Source organism: Eptatretus burgeri, unplaced genomic scaffold (assembly GCF_056783735.1).
Source record: "Eptatretus burgeri isolate ZD-2024b unplaced genomic scaffold, Ebu_testis_v1 Ebu_testis_scaffold_609, whole genome shotgun sequence".
NCBI classification, from domain to species: Eukaryota; Metazoa; Chordata; class Myxini; order Myxiniformes; family Myxinidae; genus Eptatretus; species Eptatretus burgeri.
Window position 1 is genome coordinate 1 of NW_028222558.1, and position 12469 is coordinate 12469.

General features: G+C 40.0%; 1 protein-coding gene across 3 annotated transcripts; it reads left to right on the top strand.

Annotated features, from left to right (window-relative positions):
• The first annotated feature begins 336 nt into the window (after positions 1-336).
• Positions 337-10192, top strand: LOC147007129 (uncharacterized). Of its 3 annotated transcripts, none has more exons than XR_015054378.1 (4): positions 337-1183; positions 3181-3219; positions 3376-3582; positions 9691-10192. XR_015054378.1 is itself a non-coding variant. In XM_085867545.1 (4 exons), the coding sequence occupies exons 1-4, from the start codon at positions 1811-1813 to the stop codon at positions 9696-9698; spliced, it is 411 nt and encodes a 136-aa protein (XP_085723671.1). In that variant the 5' UTR covers positions 1201-1810; the 3' UTR covers positions 9699-10192. The 3 variants fall into 3 exon arrangements, 1 of the variants encoding a protein (XP_085723671.1); XM_085867545.1 differs by lacking the exon at positions 337-1183 and adding an exon at positions 1201-1967; XR_015054379.1 differs by lacking the exon at positions 337-1183 and adding an exon at positions 1999-2908.
• Positions 10193-12469: the final 2277 nt, after the last annotated feature.

Sequence of the window (12469 nt, forward strand, 5' to 3'; positions counted from 1 at the left end):
TATATATATATATATATATATATATATATATATATATATATATATATATATATATATATATATATATATATATATATATATCGGGCGTATAAAAAAAATAGTGTGGTAGATAAAAACATTAGAAAGGAAAAAAATAACTTGCACCAAAAACTTTAACATTTTCAGGCTGACGCTCACGTTCACGCCGGGGGTATAGCTATCGCTCTCTCTTCGAACAGGCCAGCTAAAAAGGGGAGGGAGAGAGAGGGAGAGAGAGGGAGAGAGAGGGAGAGAGAGGGAGAGAGAGGGAGAGAGAGGGAGAGAGAGGGAGAGAGAGGGAGAGAGAGGGAGAGAGAGGGAGGGAACAAACTTACCTATTCTCTCTACAATGTGCTTGTTGGGAATTACATGATGGAGTTTTCTTTAATCTTAAGTTCCAGGAGAAGGGTGACACTCACGGTCATTCATGGTGACATTCTGTAACAAAGGAGCTGAAGGATATAATGTGGAAAAGGAGAGTTCCAAATCATAGAGGGCTTGTTCATCCGGCCTTTCAACTGCTGTGGGTTTTTGCACCGAGTCTTTCATGTACCGCCTCTTCAGGCCTGACAAACGACCGAAGGTGATTTTAAGGGGGAATTTGTAATTTGTTCTGATTCAGGCGATAACTCGCTTGCTCTTTGTGAAAAAAAACAAAACAAAACACAAAAGCAGGATAGGATCTTAAACAACTGCCAACGACTCGTGCTGGCAGATGGGCCGTGCAGACGTAAACTTGAAAACGAACCATTGGTAAACTTGTCCAAAATTAACCTTTGCTTGCTTGACCGGCAAAGTGACTCAACACATAATCGTGTAACAACAGGGTTCGTTTTATAATGAGAGATGTACGTACAGTATTATTACCTCCACCACCTAAGGTGGACGAAGATTGTGTTTTCACCCCTGTCAGTTGTCTGTTTATTTGTGTGCAGGACATCTCAAAAAGTTGTGGATGGTTTCGGCTGAAATTTGCTGGACGGGTTGGGGGTGATTCTTCACCTTTGAGAGATGAGGGCCAAAAACGATGAATAGCACGACATCTCAAAAAGTTGTGGACGAGTTATGACAAAACTTGGTGGATGAGTTGGTTCGGTGACAACAAGCCGATTAAATTTTAGTTCTGCTCCGAATCCAGGTCAAGCCTATCGGCGGGATACAATACGTAAGCTGTTCTGCCTGGCGGAGGTATGCGCTCCACCGAGTGCCGTTGTCGTTCACACTTGCATTGCTGTATTCATGGGAAAAGGCCTCGAGTGCAAAACTTCTGAAGCCTCCTCATCAGTGTGACCACTCCTTGGCTTTTTTTCACAAGATCTTGGCTATTCGTTGTTCACCTTGGCGTCTTGGTTTTCTTGGCGTATAGGTTTTCTATGATCATCGCTTTTTCTGAAACCTTGTGAATTCTTGACTTTTTCCATTGGCTCACCTTGGCATTTATGAAAATGAGGAGTGGTCACACTGCTCCTCGTTAGCACACATGACGTGAAAGGAGTTGGGCAAACGAAGGTTTGGAGTCAAGTGTATCAAAGCCATCACGACGAGGTGTTTTATATTTTGACGATGATACTATTAAAGAAATATATACTTTTGGTGGAAGGAAGCCAAGTTGCCTTGGCCTGTATCTCTAAAGGAAATCTCAAAATGCTATTGGGACCAGGCCACACTTTCCAAGTTAAATGTGTTTGCCATGATTCAGTGCTGCAGTGGCAGAATTTCAAAACATTTCTCAAATAGAATGTGTAAAACCACCACACATAAGTTAGTGTGCTGATGTGCCAGGATAAGGGTAATGGCAACCACACTCGCATGTCCACCGCATTGTTCTACATGTCCACAGACACACATCGACGAGAGGCTTCACGAGCAAGACGAGTTGCTCATTCTTTTCAAGGAACATCCTTACGATGAGTTGCTCCGTCGGGGCATTGAAGCAGTTTACGATAGAGGTACCCCCTGGTTTAATACACGGGTTGACGCGTCTGTTCACTTACATTTTGACCTCATACTCAACGTCTACCCCCATTAATCGAAGGAACACTGAACATCCATATTCCGTATGTTTGTGTGAACAGAACCGCAAAACACCGACTGTTGGGAAAGTTACCATGGATCTTTTTTTTTACATCCACGTGATTGCAGTCTCGATAGCCTGCTTTATAATCCCTCGAATGGACAATGTACCTGATGTTTCACCATCGCTGCTCATCCTTGCAGACAGTAGTTTTCATCATATTTCAATCCGAACACCATTTGAACCCAGATCCAGATCAGAAGTCGACTTGCTACCAACAGAACTATCCTGTCTGAGTTCTTCCCGAAAAGAAAGAGCTGTTTTTATTTTGGTCCGTGCTAAAATTTCTCATCTTCAAGTGTGGATTATAATATTTAAACATCATGGGCATTTGCAAAACACTTTACGAGGTAATGAGAGACTTGCTGTCGTATTTTTCAAGACGAGTCATTTCTTCCTTTTCATTGGAATTGCTCAGCACCGTTTAACAAGTCACAAAGAACTTCCTGAAATACATTACGAGTCATCATCACTCGATGTTCGAATCAATTGAAAAATAGGTCAACTGAAACTTCACGCACACGCCCACGCGCACACGCACACCTTTCCCTTAGACATTCAAATGAAGCCTGGTGTTGGCTTAACGGTTAAGGTGGCTGGCTTAAGATCTTCGGGTCTTGAGTTTGAGCCCCTGTTTTTTAGCGTTTAATTAACACCAGGTGGGGTTGACTCAGCCTGTCATCCTGCCAAGGTCGGCGAAATGAGTACCTGGTAATCGGAGCATCAGATCAGTGGCACAGCAGTGCCCCCAGAAAATGATGCAACCAATAGCCATAGGCTGCGCACGAACTTCGCATTCAAATGACTCCGTTATATGTAAGTATCATGTGGCACGTGTTCCTGTGTAGTTCTTCCCTTGGTCGACTAACCCTCACCCTAACTAGATGACAGTACATGTTAATTCATTAAATGTTGACCCGTGAGCTCGTACCCAATACAAGGTAACACGGAACAATGTTAGATTCACTGTGATGGGTTAAAGCGTTTGTTGTTATTGGTGAGAGATTCAAGCAGCAGGGTTGACTACTGATAACAGGGAGAAACAACTGCATATTATAGCCTCTGTGTTTTTACTTTTGTTTTGTTAGGAGATGTGAACCGTCTGGAAGAAACAACAGCGACACCAGGTGAGGACTCCACTGCGCCTTTTGCACTTTGCACAAGACGTTTTACCAGACGGTGTTAATTTATTCAACGATGTGTGTATTTGGTATTGAATACCCCAAAAAGCACTTGACTCTTCCAATGCTTTCCACCTACATTCCACAACAACCCATACACAGTGACCCATCCCGCAGCAGAGCAGTCATCTAAATGGCCTGCTCACTGCCTGCTACCGCGCAATGCCGGCCTGTGCCATAGCTACAAGCTGAAGTGGTACTACAATCATAGAGAACGCCGCTGTACACATTTCTGGTACGGAGGCTGCAGAGGCAACGGCAACCGTGTCTCCACCAAGTCCCGTTGCGAGCGATCATGCCATAATTTTGGTGAGGACCATGTGGAGCACATGACACTGCTCATTTAATGTAATTGACCAACTAACAGGTGTCTCATTTATTTAGTCATTGAAGACATTGATAGTTTTACTAATCCCGAAATCATTTTTATGGATGGATACACAGTATCACCTGTATTAAATCTTTTGTGTGTGTTTTTTTTTAATGACAATCATGGCCACCTGGATGGTTTTAACCTCAACTCAGTGACTGATACGAGTCCTGAGCAGGTGAGGGGTGTTAAAAAAGTTATTGGAACGATGTAATCCCAATAGTCCTAGAAACACCAATGTTTTATTTTTAGCTCACCTGGAACGTAGTTCCAGGGAGCTGATGGGTTGGGCGTCGTCCGTCTGTCCACAAATGCTTGCAACTCCTTCTCTGAAACTACACTTACGATTTCGATGAAACTTGACCACAACCTTTATCACCTGTGATGTACCAAGGTTTGTTCACGGCATTAAATATATCATCCATAGGTATTTACTTTCTTCTCCGTTACATATTTTGTGGGTCATCCATGCCCACCAGTTGTTCCCAGGTTATCTTATGCAGCCGCTACCAGGTGAGTGCCCAGGGATATTGCCCCTATGTTTCAATATAAGTATAGTGAGATGCGTGCTGTACAGGGTGTCCAAAAATAGATATAACAAAAAAAAAAAACGTTGAATAGTTTTATCGATATTCAACATACTGACATCAATTTTCTTTGAATACATGTAACAGACTTGTAAGTATTGGTTTATTTAATATTTATTGTATTCCGAAGATATTCTCGAATTAAGAAACTTCTCCATGTCGCCCATTATTCACTACAATCAATCTAATTCGGCGTTCAAATTCTGAGAAGACATTTTCCAACACGGCTGCATGGATAACACAGCATCAACAATACGATGGTTAAGTACTTCAGGGTCCCTTGGTTTGCTTGTGTAGATTTTACTTTTAAAAACAAAGATAAAAATCTAAAGGTGTTGAGTCAGGTGAATGAGTAGGCCATTTCATGGGTCCTCCTCGACCAATCCAACGGTCTGGCAAAGTTTAATTTTAAAACAATTTAGCAGTTTGAGCAAAGTGAGGTGGTGGCTCCATCCTGCTGATAGATAGTTCTTTGTCACAAGTCAGGATTTCCTTGGAATTGAGGGAATGAAGAACTCTCATGGGCATGTTGAGGTACGAAATGCTGGTGACAGTGCGTTCATCAAACAAAGAGGGTCCATCGATGTGAGAACCTGACGTGGCATACCAGACGTTTACTCAAAGTGAATCTGTTTCCGGTTCAGACAATTCATGAGTACTTTCTTCTCCCCATATCCTACAATTGTGATGATTAACTTTACATGACATGTGAAATGTAGCCTCATCACTAAAAATGAGGTTAAATAAAAAAATGTTCGTCCTATTCTATCCATTGAATCGATTGTTGGCCAACATTTACTCTTCTTTCATATACGTCTCATAAAAGTTTATGAACTGTTTCCATGTTCTCACATTTAAACTTCAATTATTTATGAATGATATCATAAACAGAGCTTTTCAGAATGTTTAACTCAATTGATGCTTTCTCTCCAAATTGACTTTTTCGGGCTGTTGGTAAAAGCCCTCCATAACAAGATTTCCCCCTATCATTTGACTTTATTGGCTTTCCAGCAGATTTATCCTTCAGGGCTGATCCTGTAACCTCAAACTGATCCATCCATCTTCGTGTGGCGTGTCTTTCAGCCACTGGTTTGTTCATTTCACATTGAAAACACCTTCGGGGTTGAGTGATTGAACCACATTAATGGACAAATCTCACAATTTTTGCTTTCTCTTGAGGACTTGTCATTATATCAGAAAATGGGGTTTCTCCTCAAACATAGAAAATAACAATTAATTTTCACAACAAACTGAAACTTACAGGTCTATGACATGTATTCAAATCAAATTTAAAATTTTGAGAATATTGATAAAACTATTCAACGTTCTCTTTGGTATATTAATTTATGGACAACCTGTGCAGCATATATATATATATATATATATATATATATATATATATATATATATATATATATATATATATATATATATATATATATATATATATATATATATATATATATATGTCTTGCAGTTGGGAGTATAATCAATGGGATCCATGGTAAATTTTCCAACCTTTAATTGAACAAACAATGACTCAACAATTTTGATCAACAACATGTGCAACGCACCATGCATCCGTTAACCTTTCTCAAGAGTGATGAAAATTTTCACAACATCCCCCTAAATACCCAAGTTTGGGGGTGAGCCAAGCTGGACAGTCGATCAATGCAAGTATCATGTTACTCGCGCATTCTGACAGTCAATCTGACCGCGCATTTAAAAACCATCAACAAAAACCATCAGCACACGGTCATCACTTTAGTGCTGAAACCAGTCCGGTAGCTGAGGCAGTGTGTAGCATTGGGATTCTCATGTGTGAACATCTTTACAGTTGTTGAGGAACTCTGGGAAGTGTTTGAAACAGCATAGTGCTTACCTTGTGTAGGTCTTCTTGGGTTGCTTTATGCAGCTTCTTCGGCGAGAGGAGTGTGGGAGGGGTCAATTGTGGATATATATATATATATATATATATATATATATATATATATATATATATATATATATATATATACACACATATACACACAAACACACACACTAGCAAATATCACCCATCATTTCGCTGACGGGAATACTAAGGGGGGAGGGCGAAAAATAATTTCTTCTTCTCTCCGTTACATATGGTGGGGGAGATAAAGCGGGAAGCGAGGAGGGGTGGGGGATCGAGGAGGGGTGTGAGGTGAGAGGTAGGGAAGGCAGACATGCGATGGAGCATTAATTACTGCCTGGACGCATCCAGAGACAAACACTGCTTGGACATGTCCAGAGAAAAACATGTCTGGAGACAAACCCTGCCCAGAAACGTCCGGAGACAAACACCATCCAGACATATGCACCATCCGGATATGTTCAGAGAGAGAGAGAGAGAGGAAGGGAGAGTGAGAGAGGTGTGGGAGGAGCCCAGTTTAACATGCATCCAAGAGACAGCACACTTTGATGAATCACCCGATATGTGAAACAGTTTATAGTCGGGTCGAGATTCAAACCCAGGCTAAACAGCTTTGAACGCAAGATTCAAACCAACACTACACTTCGGCGAGTGTGCGTACTTCTCGGCCATTCTGTCAGCCCTAAGTTCATCACAACACAATGAACTGGAAAAAGTTCACGAAATCATATACCACCAAAATCAGACATCTGAATCGTAAGAAAACAATTTGGAAATGATTTTAAAACACTCTTTGAAGTTGATCTCGATATTTAGAAAAGCACATAAAGTACTGCGGTTTGTGTAACTCTGAATCACAAATGGCTTTCTCATTCAAATGAAACGTTTATCGTCATCTGTGTATAGTTTTCCCTTTTACACATTTGGTCCATATGTGTACCATCCAAGCATGTTTATCTTTCGCTTTCAGTCCTTCATTTTGAGCCGTTTGACACCAAAGATGGACGGAGGTTATGTTTTCACCCCTTTCTGTTTGTTACTTGCGAAAACCGAAGATTTGACGAGTATATTATTTGGTTACGTGCGTTATTCTGACAGTTTGTCTGTCAAACGCATACAGGACACACTTTTAAACCGATCTTCATGAAACTTCACGAAATGGTAGAGTTGGTCTAAAGATCAAAATGTCAACATGGGCCAAAGGTGAACAACTTTCTCAAATTTCTAAAATCAAGTTTCATCCGATTGAGTTGAAATTTGAAGAGGATTTCCATATTTGGTCATTTCATTCAACCACCAATTACTTATGAGGTCAGCTTAGGCCAAATGGTCAACATAAGCCAAATTCCTAAAATCCTCAATTTTAATCCCATTGACTTCAAATTTGAGGAGGATTAGCATATCAAGTCACGGAAATGAAAAACAAATTGTTTTTTTGGTCAAATTTGTTCGAGGGATTTGGCAATTGTCATGCTCTGCATGACGTCTTTCTTGTTACTTGGAAAAAAAAAATTCCCAAGTTTGTTGATCTGTTCCGTTTGTTTGTCTGTCCACTCGCCTACAGCCCAAACTGCTCAGCCAATCATTCTGAAACTTTCGCTGAGTGTGCATGCACCGTCCGTCCCTGTGACTGTCAAGCAGCAAAGTTTGATGAATTCAACAGAGACCATATTTCCGCATATCATGTGCAGAAATGTCGATGCGAATGTCTTTTTAAAAATAATATAATGCTTTATGTTTTATAGATTTTGTTATTTTGTATTTTGGGATGGATTAAATTAATCTATGTTATTAAATTCAGCTTATGGTACATTCTACCCCTTCCCCCCTCAATCCTGGCTTTTGGTTCAGTCCACTCACCTACAGCCCAAACTGCTCAGCCACATATGTGGTAGATAACCACATATTTATAAGTGTATTTAAATATTTTTTTAAACTAATAAAATACTGAATGTTTTATATAGTTAGTTATTTTGGATTGGATCAAATCCAGCTATGTTATTAAATTGTTTTAATACTTGTTTCAGTTGGTTTGGGGGATGGTTTGGCTATGTATCGCTTTTGGAATGGTACCGTCCATCTCCCCCCCCTCCCCCTCCCATTTGGGTTGGTTGAGTCCACATTTACATTTCATTTATTTTTCTAATAAAACGATTAATATTTTATATATTTTTAAATTTTGGGTTGCGTGCACTCGTCCAGAGGAAAAGTAACATCCTTGTGTTGGAATCGCCATCATGGCTTCAGCGGTTATTGAGGTCGGTTGGGCTACAGTTTTACATTGTTTTCAGAGGGGAAGAAGAAGTACAAATTGGCGATTTAGCGATCTCTCGTGGTACTTTAGTGATGTATTCTGGTGTCTTTTTAAGTCTTGGTAGTTCAGAAAACGCTCGAGAATAAAAGGTTTGGCTTTTAAATGCTAATGACTTCACTCTATAGTAGTTTATAGGTGTATCATTGTGTGCACATTTGAATGGGCGGCCATTTTTTTCCCCGCATCATCCCTCTATATGGAGTACTACCCTGTATTCCATGAAAGCTTTTAGTGTATGGCAATTATTTGGGGTTTTCAATTATTTTTTTATTATTTAAAAATAGAATAAAATAAAATAAAATAAAAATCGCCCTGTATATCATGATATCTCAAAAAGTTGTGGACGAGTTCTGACAAAACAAGGTGGATGATTTGGTTCGGTGACAAGAATAAGCGAATTAGATTTAGGTTCAGATCCAACCCATCAGTGGGATACATAATGTAAACTGTTCAATCTGGCGGAGGTATGCGCTCGACCAAGTGCCGTTCTACTTTGTTCTGTTTTGCCAAGTGTCGCTCGATGAGTGATTTTTCATTTGTTTGTTTGTTTGATTGTTTGTTTGTTTATCTGTGAGCAGGATATCTCAAAAGATTGTGAATGGATATGGATGAAATTTGGTAGACAGGTTGGATGTGACAAGGAAGAATTGATTCAATTTTGGTGAAGATTTGGACCCGTATCCAGATCCTAGAAGTTTTTAGATTCTTCAGCATTGAGAGATATGAATAATAACGATATTTTGCAGGATATCTCAAAAAGTTATGGCCGGATTCGGACGAAACTTGGTGGACAGTTTGGGTATGTGACAAGGAAGAATTGATTTGATTTTGGTGAAGCTATGGATCTGGATACGAGAATTTTTCGTGTGTGTGTGTGTGAGACAGAGATATATATATATATATATATATATATATATATATATATATATATATATATATATATATATATATATATATATATATATATATATATATATATATATATAAAATGATATATCGTGTTCACGATATTTCAAAGATTTTTGGACGGATTATGACAAAACTTGGTGGATAAATTGGTTTGGTGACAATAACAAGTCGGTTAGATTTTGGTTCAGGTCCTGATCTAGATCCAACCTATCCGTGGGATACAAAACATAAATTGTTCAGCCTGGCAGAGGTAGCACTTTACCAAGTACCGTTCTAGTTACTGACTGTTTTTGATTCGTTTGTTTGCTCAGTTGTTTCTTTCCATTGACCATCTCCTTCACAGGTTTATGAGGTGTATGAACCGAAGTGTGCAAAACAAGCAATTCCTTCCCTCGCAGGAATGTGTAAAGATCTTCAACGGTACAGAGTGTGCTTCCGCTGCGTTTTGAGAGAGTGTGCATTATTTTTCATTGGTTATTTTATTTCACGATTTGAAAAAGAGATTACTCCTGTAAAGACTATTTTTTTGTACTGAGATGTAATCAGAAAGTGCTAATCTTCACAGGTCAATGGCATGTCCATATTGGTGCTCTATTTTTGAATGTGAAAGTGCAACTATCATTTTGATCTTCGAATAAACTGTTTGTACGTAAATTGCTCCCAGTCCTGACAGTATATTCGGTTTCCATAGTCTCGTTGTTTTGAGTGTGTAACAACGTCTGTTCTGATTTAATAATTTACAACACATGTCCACACTCTCAAGTGATATGTCCAACTAAATGAGATTAAAGTTTATTTGAGTGTTTTACAATGTTATCGATGAAATATAAATTGTGACTGAGCAATTCTGGTTCATGGCTTTCTTTCTGAGTTTCTGCTTTAATCTCACTTCAATGTCAAATTTGGATTGCATTCACATCATGAATACTGTAGACAAGTATTGAACGCATACCAAGTTCCTGAATAATGCATTCCTGAAATATTCTCACTGGTGTCAATACACCTGAGTGCTCTTCATTCGGGGATATCTTTTTCAATATGGTCATTTTGCTCTCCTCCATCTCCGGTTCATTACTACTGCCTGGTCCTTCCATGGACTGTAATCACCATTTAAAATTTTTTTCCCAATAGGTGTCCCTGCTGTTGCTTAATGACTGACGCCTCAACCATGAGATGGTGCTTTTCACAACCAGTGTGTTGTCCATCTTAATTTCCACACCTGTTCCTTAGAGATTTTAGTGATTATGTCTAAGTTTCCCAATATAAAGGATGATTTTTTTTTTATTCATTCGAGAACCCTAAATAATTCCCATACATGAAAAACTACATCTGTTCTATCCATCCATCCATTGGGACCACACTCTGTGAGGAGCATTGGTGCTGCCTAAGCAGTCTCCTTGACTATTGGGCACAATCCTGGACGGGTCGCGACTCCGACACAGGATATCAGCAAACTGGCACTCATTTTGCCGACCTCAGAAAGATGACAGGCAAAGTCAACCCCACCTTGTATTAATTTAATAGCCGAGTGGGATTTGAACTCAGGATACGAGGATCCCAAGCCCACCACATATTAATGAAGGAAAGAAAAATGGGAATATTTGCCAATTCGAGCTGTACCTACTCCGAACAACAGCTGTGCAATTGAGTTATGTGTGGACTTAGTCCGATTTTCGTTTGAAAAAGCACGACATCTGCAGAAAAAAACCACTCTGTGACTCAGATCTTAGTCGACTTTGTGATGTCATTATCAATGGCTGGTCTGAGCACATGAAGGACACACCAGAATCCCTTTGAAAGTAATGGAGCTGTCAGTTGAAAATGCTATCATTCTCAAAGGAGAGTGAGTTGTTGTCCCAAAATGTTTACAGTGCAAAATTCTGGAAAAAGCTCCACTCGGGGCACTTTGGTCACAAGAAGAACAAACTTCTCGCAAAAGAAACCGTATACTGTCCCAACATTAACTGGGATATTGATTGCATTGTCGGTAGTTGCCACACATGCCAGAAATATTGAGAAGTCACAGGTTCCAGAGCCATTGGTCCAGCAAGAGGTTCCATTGAGGCCATCGAGTAAGCTCGCTGCCAATCTATACCAAGCTGACGGTGCTCAGTAATTGTCTCCCTGTGCCATGTGATTACTATTCAAGGTTTCCTGTTGTACAACGACTTATTGATCTGTGCCACGCTGTGTTGCCGTGTTGTTAATCAGTGTCTTCAGGGTATTTTCTCTGAGTTTGGCATACCTGATTTCCTCATGAGTGATAACCATGGTGGATATTTTGATCGTGCCGGGTTTCGAGCCTTTGCAAAAGCATGGGGATTTTGATGTAGTGATGTCAAATTCCCTGTATGTCTGGTCCAATGGTCTTATCGAGTGTAATATAGAAACTATCAGAGACCCTGAAGAAGTGCAAACATACAGCTACTGAATAGACTTACCCTCCTCAAGTGGCGTTTGACGCCATTCAGTCACACACTGCATAGTCCAGCACGATTGCTCATGGGCAGGAAGTTCAAAATCTATTGTACATTCCCATATTATGAACACCCTCGACCCCTATAATGCTGTCATAATGAGCTTGTAAATCGTCAACGATATCAGAATTTTTACCTTGATCAACATGCCCGCGCACGTGAATATCTACCTCCACATCCAGGCCAGTTTATGCTTGTTCAGAATCAGAGATCTCATATTTGGGAACCACCTACTATTGTGACACATTGTGAGGAACCGAGACCATACGTTCTGCGATCACGTAAAGGCTGTTTATATCATCGGAATCCAGTTCACATTTGGGAGACCATTCCTCCCACACAGGCTAGTACCCCCTTGAGTGAGGACACCAGTGGTTCTTCTTTGTCACGATTTTCCACTCATGTTTCTTTTGCTGTACGTGCTCCAATTAGCCGACCACTCGCTAACAATTTTGACGGTGTTGCTCCTACCACTAAGTGTGCACCACGGAATGTAGTGCCTATACCTATACTACTCAATGTACTTCACACAATGTGTCTAATCCAACCAATGTACGATGTATCCAACTAATCCAACCCATCCTGGTTGAATGATTCAACCCCCATCTCGTTTCAAGCCATGAAGTTTCCTTACGTATATTTAGG